The 15172-nt window shown below is 47.0% G+C and overlaps 1 protein-coding gene across 2 annotated transcripts in view; it reads left to right on the top strand.

Moving 5' to 3' along the window:
* The window catches only part of LOC104862962 (HLA class II histocompatibility antigen, DR beta 5 chain-like), a 25309-nt gene that overhangs the window by 5133 nt on the left and 5004 nt on the right, over positions 1–15172 (top strand). The window contains exons 3-6 of one of the 2 annotated variants that reach the window (XM_033766380.1): positions 1641–1922; positions 2589–2699; positions 3158–3181; positions 3835–4187. In XM_033766380.1, the coding sequence (XP_033622271.1) occupies positions 1641–1922; positions 2589–2699; positions 3158–3181; positions 3835–3848 (431 nt within the window). In that variant the 3' untranslated portion in view covers positions 3849–4187. Of the gene's footprint in view, positions 1–1640; positions 1923–2588; positions 2700–3157; positions 3182–3834; positions 4188–15172 lie in introns of those variants that run through there. The other variant, XM_010625197.3, reaches the window with a different exon arrangement.

The raw sequence follows: 15172 nt of genomic DNA, 5'->3' as shown, positions 1-15172 counted from the left end.
GCTACACAGAGCTGGGCAGGGCTGTGAGCTGCAGGAGGGGCTGAAGGGTGGGGGAGGAAGGGTCCCTGGAGAGGGGAGGGAGAGGGAGGCTAAGGCCAGCCTGAGGTGAGGGGAGCAGGGATTGGGGTGAAGGCTAAGATTCAGAGGGGCCCAGGAGTGCAGGCATCTTCCATTGGGGAGCAGTTGTGGGGACATTGGGTGTCAGTGGTTGGGGTGCTGTGGGGAGGCTGCTTACAGCCTGGCCTGGGCTCCCAGCCTTCTCTACAGAGGGCCCAGGAGACACAGTGCGCTGTGTGAGCAGAGCACCTCAGGGAGAGAGGTGTCAGGGTGATCTGGTGGGCAGGGGTGAGGGGCCTGTGAGCTTTCCCAGGGCTTCCTTTAGGGCTCCTTGGCTTGCCTGGTGCATATAACTTTGCATAGCTGGAGAGATGATTTTTAAATATTGACCAATTCAGTTCTCTCTTAATTGTGGGATTGGCAGGATTTGGTTCCTTGAACAGTAAAATCTGAAAGAATATTTGAGTGTTTTCTGCAAAATGGTGGAATATTTGCATATAATGTATGTATACCCACCCTTATATATTAAATCATGTTTAACCTACACATAATTCCTAACACACAGCAAATGTGTCAACATAGTTGCTAGATCCTTTAGGAAAATGGACAAGAAAAAAATAAAAGCAGTACACACAGAGTTTTTCAAAATTTTTGCTATAGGGATGAATTTTCCAATTGGAAACTCTCTGATATAAATATACACCCATACTCCAAAATATTATATTTTCAATTTTTAAATTTGTTTTTTTCTGATTTATATATTTTGTGACCTTTTTCGCCATACGTACATGCAAATGTATTTGCATATACAAATTCCTGCTTCTCTGGGTCTTAATGTTTTTTTAAGGATTTTTTTTTTATTCTTCATAAAAAATATTTTTACATCTTGTCTATATCTCATTCAGGGTTTTCTCCATTTTCTGGTTTATGCTTTGTTTCTATTAATAGTGCTCCTGTGAAGAATGCAGACATTTTATTTAATAAAACACGAGGCAGCATTGTTAGTAACGATTTGTCAGCAATCTTGTCGGTGATTCTCTGGTGTTGGGAAAATGCTCTCATTTGGAAAATGAATCACTGAGGGTGGCACTGACAGGACGGTAACAGGCACGGAGCACACATATTATTAAGTCCCGGACACCCTGCTGCGGACTCCAAGGGTCAGTGGAGAAAGAGACCAGGATAACCTGGTCACAGTCCCGACAAGAGACAGGTGTGTTGGGTAGGGAGAGGGGCTCCTCAGGGAGGCAGAGAGGGCATCTGTGCAGAGGACTGAGGCTCCCGGCTGCTTCCCTTCTCCCCAGGGCTCCCGAGTCTCCCTCTCATCCCTACTCATTGGCCTTGGAAAGCCCTGAGAGCGCCTTCCTCAGTGAGCAGCGATCAGGTCCAGCTATGAAAACTGTTCATTTCTTTTCAAACCCAGTGGGCCCTGCTGAGAGGATTAAACTGCAGGCTCCTGACAGTGGCTCCTGTGGCCCCAGGCAGGTGTGAGGAGGCCCGTGAGGACCTGGGTCCCTCCCTGGACAGGAGACCAAGGACGGCACCGCCTGCCTGACTCCCTCTCTCGGCCTCTTCTCCTCCAGTGGAGCCCAAGGTGACCGTGTACCCCACCAAGACCCAGGCCCTGCAGCACCACAGCCTCCTGGTGTGCTCTGTGAGTGGCTTCTACCCCGGCCACATCGAAGTCAGGTGGTTCCGGAACGGCCAGGAGCAGGAGGACGGGGTGGTGTCCACAGGCCTGATCCGGAACGGGGACTGGACCTTCCAGACCCTGGTCATGCTGGAAACAGTTCCTCGGAGCGGAGAGGTTTACGTCTGCCGGGTGGAGCACCCGAGCTGGAGCAGCCCCGTCACCGTGGAGTGGAGTGAGTGGGAAGCCGGACCTTCTGAGCTCCTGTCCTGCACACAGGGGCTCTTCCCTTATCCCCGAGGGTCAGCCTGCCCGTCCCTTACAGAAATATGCTCTGATCTCCAGTGGGACAACTCCTAGGGGTGGAACCGGGAGAGTTTCTATAAACACTTGTGCACCTTCAGCAGGCAGGATGCCTGTCCCACGGAAGAGAAGTGTCCCTGCTTTGCACCTTCTCATGCTGTCTCTGGTCATGGTCACCCCTCGGCCCTGACCCCACACCCTTCCCCTGGGCTGGGCCTGTGTTTCTGCTGCTGCTGCTCTGGGCTGTTCACTGTGATCTGGAGGAGGAGCAGTGCTGGGTCTTCCTGGCAGGAGAGGAGGCGCCCTCAGCTCTGCCTCTCATCAGCTCTGTCTTCCCGGAGGGCTGCTCAGCTCACTGAGCTCCAGACCCTGCTCACATCCGGGTTATTGCGGGGCAGTGAGATTTAGGAGAATTCAGGGCATGAGCCTCACACCTACTCTATTTGCAATTTTTAAATCTTTCTTCCCAGGAATGACCACATCTAGCTTTGAGTGCAGGAATCAGTCTTCTAGTCCTAAAATTCTGACTCTTGGGGATCTCAAGAGGTTTCTGGGATTTTGGGTTAAAATAATCCCTAATCCCGCCACCTTCTCTCAGGGGCACAGTCTGGATCTGCACGGAGCAAGATGCTGAGTGGAGTCGGGGGCTTTGTGCTGGGTCTGCTCTTCCTCGGGGCGGGGCTGTTCATCTACTGCAGGAATCAGAAAGGTAAGAAGCCTACTGGTGCCTCAGCCCCTCCCTACCCTTTTCTAGTGGAATAGACTGTTTTACTGTGAAGGGTTCATGGTCTTTTGGTGTTTCTGGAGGAAGCCTTTCTTACTGCAGGTTACTTTATTTTTCCTGAGAGTTTACAAAGACACTGTTCATGAATCCTTTTTGAAACTCAGGGGCTGTGCCCTGCAGAGACAGGGACAGGTAGAGTAGCCCAGAAATCCTGGGAGGAGAGCTGAGGGTGAGTAAGGAAGGGGACTGAACAGGGGATTTACAGGGCAGATGCCTCCTCAGTCACATTCTGGTGGTTTGTGCTCCTTTCTGCACCTGGGCAGCCGAGGTCGTGGTGTCAGAGAAATCTCAGGTGACACATCTGACACTGGGGATGCTGAATGTGGTGAGAGTTTTGCCTTTGTGACTTTTATTTAAGTCTCTATTTCCTTTCTCTTTTCTAGGACACCCTGCAGTTCAACCAACAGGTAAGGTCCAGTGTCCTTGAATCTTGTCTCAGAGACAGATGTGTTCTTCCTATGAGGGACAGAAAAAGATGAACAGGAAACAGAAGTACATTTTTCCCTTGAGTTAAGACCAACATGACATTAAGGATGACCTGGGTTATGAGCAAAATTTTAGTTTGAACTTGTGAACAAAGTCTTGAGTTGTGACCTGAATGCCGGCTGTGGTGATTCCAGGTGGCCTAGATTCAGATTTACCCTGTAAAGAGTTCTGGAAGGAACATGACATCATCCTTCCCTGTGTGGGGTTAGTTTAGAAATTCTGGCCCATGTCTCTCTAAGGACACTGAGTCTGCCTGTACACAGCACAGACTTTGACGTCTGAGTAGAGGAGCCCTGGCCTTCAGTTGACCAACTTGAGTCACAACAGCTCTTTCAAAGGTATTGAGTTCAGAAGTCATGGGTTTAGTGTAATGTGAAAGATTTTGGACGCAAGGTTCTGGCCAGGCAGCTACACTAAACATTCGTTCCACTTAATAAAACCCTGTGCTCTGAGGTAGCATCGGTTTAGGGAGACGTAAGAGATTTTTCTTCTCTCACTGCAATGCTGTCCTGAGAGGGGAGAGGTGCTGCATTCAGAGTCAGCTCAGGAATCACTGCTGTCCTCTGTCCCTCAGGACTCCTGAGCTAAGGGGAAGATGACAGCACTGCAGGAGGACCGTGTCCCTGCTTCTCCAGGTCTCTTCCACGTCCCGACTGGATCCCTGCTCGGCTCTAGTTCTCCCACAGACAGAGGCCCAGGGTGCACAGGACTCTTCCTCCCTGAAGCCTTCTCTGCTCCTTGCCACCCCGAAGCCCCGGCACAGACTGCAGCCTCCCTTCATCTCTCCTGGCCCCTCTGTGGTCACCGTTTCCCTCCTCCACCTGCCGAACTTCCCTTAGGAAACGTTGCTTTGACACTTTCTTTTCCTCAAATAAACATAGAGTGAAAAATTGCGCTCTTCCTAACCTTGTTAGGAGGAACGTAGAGAATCAGACAAGAGGATAGCATCACGTGCACCACTGGTTGTCATTTATGTATAAGAAGTGTGTGAGAGAATCCCTATGTTAAATGGGTTGGCTCAGCCAGTTCCCAAAGTCTGCAGAGAAAAATATCAAGCTCTGTTGTATAAATATATACAATTTTTACTTTTCCTTTAAAATACATTTTAAAATAATATAGCAACTTAAAACCCAATGCCTCCAATGCAAAGTAGGTGTATAACAATGAACACAAACGTAATCACAATTATATTCTGGGAGAGAGCAGCAAACATCCAAGCCCTCGCTCAGAACCTTGTGTCAGGATCTTGCACATCAGCCCGTGGATCTGCGCACGCACCCTTCATGATGGGCTCGTGCAGAAGAGCTGACAGGAGGCCCTGTGTCAGGCACAGCACTTGTCCTGCTTGAGAAGGAGTTTGTCTCCTGCTCTCCTGGAACAAAGAGTTTCAAGGGCAAGTCAGTTCAAAAGCAAATATATTATATGTATCCTTCAGAGTGACTACCACTTGAACGCCGCTTACACCTTGTCCTACACAGTTCTGTTTTTCAGTACATTGAGACTCCATTATTCCGTGGATTTAAATCCCCTTTATGAGTCGTTCATGCCGTGCCGATCTTCCTGTGTGAAGTGTGTGTGTGGACAGTGCTGTCCTTCCTGTTAATCCGCGGATAACAAGTGCAGGGGGACTGTGTTTCCTCAAGGAAGAAATGGTTCATCCCAATGTAGTGTGAACTGTGGTACGAGAGTGTAACGTGCATTAAAGAGTACGAAACAATTTCAATCAAGATGTTTATGGTGTGCAGAGCTAGAAATCTGGTCTACTTTTCCTGATTTTCTTTACCTTTCTGTGGCAGGGAGATGGCAGATCCCCTGGCTGTCTCCAGGGCTGCTGAATCTTCCGGGAGGGGGCGCCTGTGATGGCCCTGTGATTTCACACCTCAGCCTTGTTATCAATGGCGGTGCCCGGCCCTCAGATGGACGAAGGACACCTGTGGCACCTTTAGGGTTCATGTTCTCTTAAAAATCCCTATAATGTTCAGCAGGGGAATATCTGTTTTCTTGTGTTCTTTTGTCCATAACATGGAAACTTGCTCAGTTCCCAGCCATGCCAGTTACTGATCCCTGGGAGGGACCAGGGCTCAAGGTGACAGCTCTGACAAACCTTCCTTCACACTTTGAGGCTGGGCCTGATGCCATGCAATGGAAGGATTAAAATCATGTGTTTGTTGAAAGAAAGAAATGATTAAAAGAATAATTTGGGGTAAGGAAATGATAGTTTCAATGCAATTATTGCATTAGTATCATTATTTCCTTAGTATTTTGAGGTAATCTCTTTATGCGGGCCACTAGATTCTTGATAAGAATCCCGAATTTTTTTTTGTCTTTTCCAAAAGACGTGCTCAGTGTGAAGTTCCAGTCATTAACTCAACTACAGTGAAATAAAAGCAATGCCAAAATGGTGTTTGTTTTTAGAAGTAAATAGGTTGACACATAATTTTGTAGGTAAAATGCATTTACCAAGAAGTTTTTGAAAAAGTCCATAGCAATGAAAGTGTACCTGTGAACATCTTATATCAGGTGTGGTGGCAAAGTGGAACGGCCCAGTGTGACAGCCGGTGCAGGGCTTGGTATTACAGCTCTCTCTGTATCACAGCAATTGGAAGCCACAAATCCAAAGTTACTGGAAAAGATGAAGAAAACCCTTTGATCGCTGGCTGGTTCAGAGCAGTTTGGCCACGCTGAATTCTGAGTGCCAGGCAGGGGTAAGGGCTGGGCCCCGTACCAGGTGAGCACGATCACAGAAGCAGGAGGGCAGAGCTGCAGAGCATCCACCCTGGGCACGCGTGCTCACAGAGGGGTAAGGGGCGTTTACAGAACACTCTTGTGCTTGTGAGGCAGGGGGCTGCACCAGGGAGCTAATCAGAGGCCCTTTCTTCCAGGAGTTTTGAAACAGAGCGAGGCCTTACCAACAGTACACACCTTTGTTCTGTTACTGACAAGTTTTTCCAGTTATCTGTGCTGGAATCCATCCATGGCACCAAGTGGTTCTCTTTCACTTTATCTTGAAATCCCTGATTTTGCCCCACGGAGTCCCTTGTCACCTCCTTTTCCTTTCCTTGCCCCATCTGAAGGGCTTTTCCCCTCAGGTCAGAAGTCCTTGTTTGGACTCCAGTTGCCAGGTGCTGATCCGAACCCCTAGATACCCGTTTAGGGGGTGTTGACGAGGAATAAAGGAAGACAGACCAATTTCAAAGTAGAAGGGGGACTGGGAGCAGATGTGCTTCTAGTAGACACTCTCAGCAGTCTGGGTGGACCTGCTAATACTAGAAAACCAAAAGCGCAGGAGGGTTTTGGGCAGCATTTGTAGTACAGTGACTGCTAGATGTCAGTAAATGTACAACTACAGAGTAATAGGGAACAAGATTAATGGGGAACAGATCCTTCCTTCTACCTGGATGCCTGCATTCTATGGATTGTACTCAGCAGAAGGTATCTTGCCCTAGGAAAGCTGTGATTATGAGTTTTCCCACACACAGAGAAAACCCTTCTGGTTCTTTTTATTACCTTTTCAGTTTCTAGAGCAATTGTGGTGTCCATCTTGGGATCTGTAGGGCCCATGTCACATGGCGTGGTCCCCGTATTTGAGTTGGTGAAGTTTTTGTTTTACTTGTGATTCCGGTAGGCAGTGTACTGTTGGATTTTGTTTCTTTCTGCATTCTGCTGCTAATCTGTCCGTGATTGCTGAGTTGAGTCGATACACATTCATAGTTATACTTGATAAATATAGACTTATTTCTGAATGAGTCTTGCCTTATTTCTGTACTACTAAATTGCTAGCCATACTTCATACATTCTTTTTATCAGACACTTTAGCAACATTATTGACTCTAGGACATTTTTCTTCTAGGATGTCCTTGTGAACGTTTTGGAGTGTTGTTTCACCTGTCATGAATTTCTGTAGGTTTCCATTATCATTGAAGGACATTGGGTCTCCTTCAGTTTGAATGAGAATTTTGTACCAGGCTGGGTTGGAAATTGTTTTCTTAAAGAGCTTGAAACACTTCTTTTCATGCTTCCTTTGCTTTTAGATTTTCTTCTGAGAATTCTATTGCCATTCTGATAGGTTTCTCTTGTAGGTGATATGTTAGTTTTCTGTAGAAGCTGGTGAGAACCTGTTTTTCTATTGGATTTCTTATATTTAGTTACATTCCATGGAGTGTTTTTTTCTTTTCCTAGTTTTCTTCTACTTCTTATGTGAACAGCTGTTTAAATGCCCTTTGTGCCATCTTCTGACTTTTTACTGGTTCCCATTTGTGAGACATGGCCCCATGATTACACCCAAATCAGCCCCTAAGCAGCACAGGCTGTGAAGAGTTAACCCCACAACTGGCGTGTTTATAGAAGTGAGAATGGCCAAACCCTTCCCGCTTAAGTCAGAGTGGCTTGCAGCCAAATTTCACTCCCAAAGTGAAAACCTTCTTTACTAAAAACGCCAGGTTAATTATGAACCACAACTTACATATGGTCTCTGTTCCTATTTCAGGAATGTTTTGTCTCTTCCTTTACAAGCCTTGCCTGCATCAGCAACATATCCATAGCACCTCCACATAGGCTCCAAGCAGCCCCTTTTTCTTGGGCTGAAGATGCTGTGAACAATAACTATCGACAGCTCTGCAGGTTCAGGGCCTTGGCTTGTCCATGCCTCTGATTGCTCCAGCACTTGTCATCCTGGTTCTCCACATCTCTCCTTCAACATGATGTCTGTGTCTTTCTTTTCCTCTTGCCCTGCAGCACCAAGTGGGAAATCGGGATCTACCCCAGGCTTCTATGATATTTATTTCTCTTTTCTGAGGCGTCTCTGACTCATTGACCTGTGGCTGCATCCACTGCTGACCTTCCTCGTTGGTTGAGATCTCTCACAAGGTCGTTCTTGACCTCTGCCAGCCCTCACAGCCTGACTCTGTCTTTACATTGGTTGCTTCTGCTTCCCGCACTGCCAGTCATTGTTTTCATCTCCTGAACTTCTGTTTGGAATTTTCTCATGGACCCCATTCCTATCTATGCTGGGAACTCATGCTTTGCATCTCTTCCTTCAGCTGCACTAATGGCTTATGGTCTTCTCTGGACTCCCTGATCATTGTTTTCTTTAGTGCTGTTATCAGGTTAGTTGTAAGTTTTCAAAATTTCCCGGGAATATTTTTAAACCTTTTCACCTCCTTTGACAGCCTTTCTGACCTACCTAATATGTAGTCCATGACTTTATTCCCCCACAGCCTCTTGACCGGGTCTGGAGGAATTGGGCTTTTTGGAGGCATTCTGTTGCCTTTTCTGTTCGTATTTCTGGTGTTTTTCTTGTTGTGGTGTTCAGGTTTCCAAATTCATTGGACCATTGCTCTGTTACTTGGGAGTGAAGTACAGTCTTATTTATGACGTCCAGGCCATGTAGATATTGGCACAGAGAGAAATCCAGTTGTCAGCCACTACTATGTTACACTGGCTTTTGTACCCATTCAAGAACAACAGTGTGGTCAGTGTCATCTGAATATTGACAAAACATAGGAACTGTTCCTGAGCAGCCCTTGAGAAAACAACAAGGGCCATGATTTCAGTGAAGAGAGTTAGGGCACCCCCATACTGACATGTAAAATTTAGACTTTAATTTCTGCTCTGTGTAGGCAGCAGTTCCAGAGCTCCAACATATGATTACACTCATTACTTTCTTCAGTGGTGCTCCTCTGATCATTACTTCACCTAACCAGCCCTCCAAAGCAGAATGCAGGCCCAGCCCCTCCCAGAGAACCCTGCAGATTCCTACTTACCAGTGACCTCCTTAAACCCATCACCAAGGCCTGGCTCTCCACCTGGTCCCTGTCATTGGGTTTCATTCCTTCTGAGGGAAAACTGTCCTCCTGGTGCTTGGTCAGGACTTGGGTCACATTGGTCAGAGTTTTGTCACCACTCTTGACCTGGGCTGTGGGGGACACAAGGCCTGGTGTCCCGGTGCATGGTTCCCATTCTCCTGGCTCAGCACTGGGGCGGTGGGCATCCATTTTGGTGAAGTCACAGTGCGGGCCCCATGTCTGCTTGCCTGGGCGTTGGGCCTGGGGAGGTGTTGGTGTTGACTCTGCAGTCATTGTTATGTTTAATACGAAGATGTGCTCAGGAGCCATGGTTGTGACTGGCAAAGTGTCCTGCCATTTTGCCCATTGCAATGAAGTGCTGGAGAAAATGAGGGTAATTTTTGAGGAACTTAAAGTTACTGGACAGTTCCTGCTCAAATTACAGAAAGCGCTTGCATTTTAAATAATTTATTTATTTATTAGTGCTATTGAAATGGAATTCAGTATATTGTGCAAGTGAAGAGGCAGCGGAACCACTGAGCTAAACTCCCAGCCAAGGCTGTCATTTTTTAAAAAGGAAACAAAGTGAGAGAAATAATTTTAATAAAAGAGGAACTATTAGATATGGAAATGAGTGCTAACTAATGAGATAGAATGGCTGAGCTTGTGGAATACGGAATCAGATATAACTGGATCCTATTTGGAATATCCAACATTCTAGCCTTACACACACACGAAAATTGTTGAATCCATTAAGTATTCTCTTTCAAATTTATAGGAATGAAAGGAGTATCTATCTTACTATCTTCATGTAAGTAGTAAAATGTGATGAATGCAAAGGTTTTAGAACAATCCTGAATACAATTGAAATCCTCTCATGTAATTCACTGCATTTTAATACCACCGTGTCTTGCAGCATGGTGATTCCCCTGTCTGCAGAACTAGTAAGGCACATAGGGAATAACTGTTCACCAGAACTCCAGTGGAACGTGAATTCTGTCTTCCTGTATTTGGCCATTCTGAGTCTAAGACTTCACACTTACATCTACACAGGGGAATCAGAGAAGGCTGTAGGATTACTAAGAGAAGGGAGTCGTAGGGGGAAGCAGGGTGGGAGGATTAAATGAAACATTTTTCTTCATTCTTTTCGTTACTTTTTTCCTTCTCTTTCCCTCTGTCCTCCTCCTGCTCCTCCTCCTCCTCCTCCTCCTCCTTTTCTTCTTCTTCTTTCTCCTCCTCCTGTTCTTTCGGGATTGATTTTGCGTCCTTAGTTGTGCACCACATTTCCAGAACTTTAAAATTTTTATTTTGTGAAGAAATCTCACTGAACTGTCCAGCCTGGGCCTGAACTTGTCATCATCGTACCTCAGCCTCCCAGAGCACTGAGATTAGAGGTCGACACCATCATTGCCCCTGGATAAAACACTTTTTCACATAAAATGTTAATTACCGGATAGCAAACTGACTTGAGTCCTTTCCTGATCTTCCACACCCGGCATCCTTTCCTATGCACAATCATTGAGCCATGTTCTTGGATTAAATTGTTATACAAAAAACCACTGAAGACCCTCCTTCCTCGTAGGCGGGTGCTGGTTGCGCTTGTGTACTCTGGCAGTTCTAGCAAATCAGTGGGCGCGGTAGGAGACAGGCTCTACAACCTCTTCACTGAATCAGCGATTGATTATTATTCAGGTTCTAAGAGTGCATCAGAAATGTGGCTCCACTCAGCACCTTCCTTTCTGTCATTTTACCAGTTACCGGGGACTGGTAACTCCTTAAGGTGCCCAGTGAATCACAGTCTTTGCAGCGTGGACATCTCTGAACGATCGTGGTACTTGCATTGCAGCTGTGAGGGGCTGGATACTATCACACAGCCAACAGCACTAAATTACGGTACAGTCAAGGTCAGCCTGAAGGTCTCCTGCTTTCAGGCTCCTTTATTCCGCCCTGTTTATCCTTGAACAACTCCAGAATTAGAGACATTCGCCTAGCTCTGTCTTCAAGTTCAGGACGAGTGGTGCCACAAAGCTCAAACTTGTGAGTGCATCTCAGGCCAGCACAGAGCTGACTCACCATGGTCTCCAATTAAAGGCTTTCAAAGCTGGGCCCAAAGCTTTATCAGAGAACTCATGAGAATGAGGCAGGAGGATCGCCTGGGCAGCCTAGTGAGGTCAAGGACAGCCTGAACTATGTATCAAGACCCCTTAGAAACAAACAAACAAAAGAGTTAGGAGGTAAGAAAGCCTTTCATTGAAACCATTAGTGCAATGAAGGAAATTCAAAGTTTCAAAAGAGAATCTGCATTTTCAATCTCTGACCAGCAACTGATGATGCTGTTCATCTCTGATGCCGATTGGTTCTTCACCCCTGAAATTCCCCAACCCAGCATCCAAGCAATGAACTTGTTTCTTATCACTTGGGATGTAAGAGCACAGGAAGCCTACTTCTCTGTAAGTGATGCTTCTCTGACTCCCTCTGACCATTCCTGTCCCGTTCTCCAGCATGCTGTGTCCAGGGCTCCCCGGAGGCTCCTGTGTGGTAGCTCTGACAGTGACACTGATGGTGCTGAGTCCTCCCCTGGCTTTGGCCTGGGACAGGAGAGGTAAGTGCCCTGCTCAGGTGCTGAGCCTTGGTTGCTGGGAATGCGTGAGTGAGTGAGATTCCTCTTGTCCCAGGCCCTCTTTCTTAAATATCTGTGGCCTTTTCCGTGGTGACTTCCTGTCTTCATCACTTGGATTCCTTTCCACAGTAGGGCTGTGTGTGTCTGTCCTCCCTATGGGACCTGTGCAAAAACGTTCTGTAGAGATCCGATTCCTTTTCAAGGCTTCTCCAGTGAACACTACAGCCTCAAATCACATCTTCCATCAGGACCTTGAGGGACCTAGAAATGATGCTGTCACACTAATTTCCAAATACAGCATTTCAGTATATTATTTTGCTTTGTGAGAGAAAGCAAATTCATCTTTAGAAGGAGAACATTATATGTATCATTGTATTCTATTTCACATGTGTAATTTTGTTCTCTATACAAATAGAAAATAGTCATGCATTCAACTTGTTAAAAGATTGTTCTAAAAATGTCAGATGGAGTCTCTATTGGGGTGATTTCCCCTGGGATCCTGCATTTCATCTCCCCAGGGTCGCTGTTGATGCCCCTATCACACACGGGGCTGAACCCAGAGGCGCCCTCCCTCACCTTCCTTCTTTCACGGGAGCTCCAGTGGTTGAGCCCGGATCTCTGAGTGGGGGCTGTGATCCAATTGGGGTCAATGCTCTCTTTCTGTCCTGATCTTAGCCGCCTACAGTGAAATTACAGATGCTTTGTACTTGAGCTCACCCTGGAGTCAATCAGCATTTTGGGGATGTTCTTTGTTGCCCTATATTCAGGTCTTCAAATCTGACAGAAGCTTGTGCTCATTTGATTAACTTTTTATTAATTTTATGAAATTTGAGCCCTTTCACACTATTGGTTTCCTCCACATCCCACATTCTCTAGGTGGAACCCACAAAATGGTTTAAATTAGTTTGAAGAAAATATATTACAATGTATAGTTCAGCAAGATATAAGGAAACTATGAGCAATCTACTGTGCCTCAAAGCATCTCTACTGCAGGAGTCTCAGGAGGGTGTGGAGGTCAGGACCTTCCATGGGCTGGATGCCAATCATAAGGCAAGGAAACTCATTGGCCTACTGGGGTCACAACCCCAATTTCAAAGGATTTCTTTCACTGTGCCCTGTCTTCTTCTTAACTAGCCTCGGTGGGCTCCATCTTTCCTCTACTTCTTTTCTGTCCTTTTACCAGCAAGGCTGTTACTTTTACTGAAAATCTTTGAAATATGCACAGATCTCCAGCACACTAAGAGATCCATCCATTACAGAAGATAAATTTTAAGAAAAATGTCCTTTTTTTCTTCAGCTGGCATTTTCTGTAATGTGAATTTCTGTAATCAGGACGGAAAAGAGCAAGTCTGTCTTAGGTTCTCTCAGGCAGTGGGAGAGATTGGTGGTCATCAGCATTAAAGGATGGTGGAGCTTGAGCCCCTTCCTCCTTTCTACTGCCTCAGAGTGATCAGTTCAACAGGACACTGGATGCTTCATGTAGAGCACACATCGTTTTCTGAGCAAAGATTGTATCCTGGACTCTGTTGTAGAATCAGAGGACTCTATTTGAAGAAGATAACAAAGAATTCAATCAGGCTGTTTGAGAAATCCGCCTCTGTCTTATGGAATCCAGTCATTGCACGTTTAAGAGGTTCACTTTTCATCTTTGAACCTTCTCGATGTCCCCTCGTACTTTATGCGTTATTAGTCATCACCGTGTTAATTCTGAACAACTGTGTGTATGGGGTATAAAGTGCAGCCTGCTTGCTGGTGTACTTCGGGTGTGGACGTCCCCAAAGTCCATGTGTTAAAAGCTTTGGCTTCAGCTCAGAAGAAACTTGAAGCCGTGGCCCAAGGGGAGGCTTAGGTCATGGACGGGAGCCTCAGAGGGACTGCGGGTGCCAGTGTGTTTTCTGTCTTTCTTGCCCCAGCCGTGAGATGAGAGTGTTGTTCTCTGTGAGCCTCCTTCCGGGTCACACTGCTCCACAGGCACAGGAGTCATGTGTTTCCCCACCGTGGAGGGAAACGACCCTGTGAGCCCAAATCAGTTCTTCTTCTTTATACGCTGGTGATCTTCAGTGCTTTGTTACAGTGGTGGAAAACTAACAGGATTGGGACACATTCTTTCCATAACGTGCTTTGAACTTTTGCAATTATTCTATATTTCTTTTTATTGATCAAGCCAAATGCTTGCATCAATTTTGTCATATTTAGTAGTCTATTTAAAAAACTGACTTTTTCTCTTAAATATAAAGTTTAAATCACTAAAGATATACATACACACATACATATGTAAACACAGATTCGTGCATATACATATATGCATAGACCTGCTGTATATGCTGTGATAGGAAAATAGTGTTTAAATATATAAAAAATTTTACTGTTAACTATGCATTGCCTTTAGTTTCCCTGGAAATCTTCCCACTTGCTTTAAACACACACCCTATTGTTCTGCCCCTTCCTGAGCACATCTGAATCACCTTTTGTGTCTTCAGCTGCCCTGTCCTGGCTCCTCCCTCAGTTCAGAGCATCCACCGTCCATGGTGACTGTGACTCAGGGAGGAGCCAGAGTCACAGGGCACAGGGCTGTGGAGAGGAGCCTGGTGGGTGCGGATTCACCATGGTGGTTTCCTGATCCCTCCTTTCTGGGGATGTGGGGGGGCTCTTGGCCTTGGCACTCACTGTGCTCTTAAACATCACACCCATCACAGACAGTAAGGACAGTATCCAGAGCTGCTCTAGAGAACTCCTCTTGTCCTCCTCCTCCTCCTTTTCCACCTTCACCCCGTAATTCCTTTCAAATGAAGTTGGCAGCACAGTTTCCACAGGGCGTGGCTTTCTGAACTGAGAATTCAGATACGGGACCGCGGACCTGTGTGGGTCCTCACTTTCATCTCCTCGAACCTATTCCACAGCCTCCCACTACTTAAAACCCCAATCCTGCAGTCAGCTACAGGGCTGGATCCAGGTGACTTCCGGCCAGCCCTTACCCCAGTCCTTACTCCTACCCACCTAGTTCCTGTGCCTCAGTGTCCTGCTGTCTCCTGGTTCCTTGATGAAGATCACGGAGTCTTGGACCCCTCTGCACGTGGCACCGCCTTTCCCTTTCCCCAGAACACGGGCCTGGCCCTAGCCTGTCCCCCCGTAGGGGAACTGCACCTCTCCAGGCACATTTCAGTCCCTCCTCAGTCCTCCCAGGGCCCTGTGGTCCCTGAGCTCTGCCTGCTCTTCTCTGGGCAGAGCCTGCCCCACTGTGCCCTCCCTGCTCCCCTGAGTCCCTGAGTTTGGCCTCTGTCCCTCCTGCTCCCCTCCCCAGTGTGGACTCCCAGGGTCTGCTTTCCTGCTGTGGGCTTGCAGGGAGGCAGGAGGAGCCTGGACAGGAGCAGGAGGCCCTAGTGAGGCAAGGGGAGCCCCTGGGGGCTGAGAGGCAGAGGGAGGAGGGGCTGTGGGCGGGGCCTGGGCAGCAGGTGGGGGCGGGTGGGGCGAATTCCGGGGGGCTCTGAGCTGGACTGGGCCGGCTGGGG

This window comes from Fukomys damarensis, unplaced genomic scaffold (assembly GCF_012274545.1).
Source record: "Fukomys damarensis isolate Sample0158 unplaced genomic scaffold, DMR_v1.0_HiC HiC_scaffold_20, whole genome shotgun sequence".
Classification (NCBI taxonomy): Eukaryota; Metazoa; Chordata; class Mammalia; order Rodentia; family Bathyergidae; genus Fukomys; species Fukomys damarensis.
The sequence above is the reverse complement of the archived record's forward strand: the minus strand, read 5'-3'. Positions and strand labels throughout refer to the sequence as shown.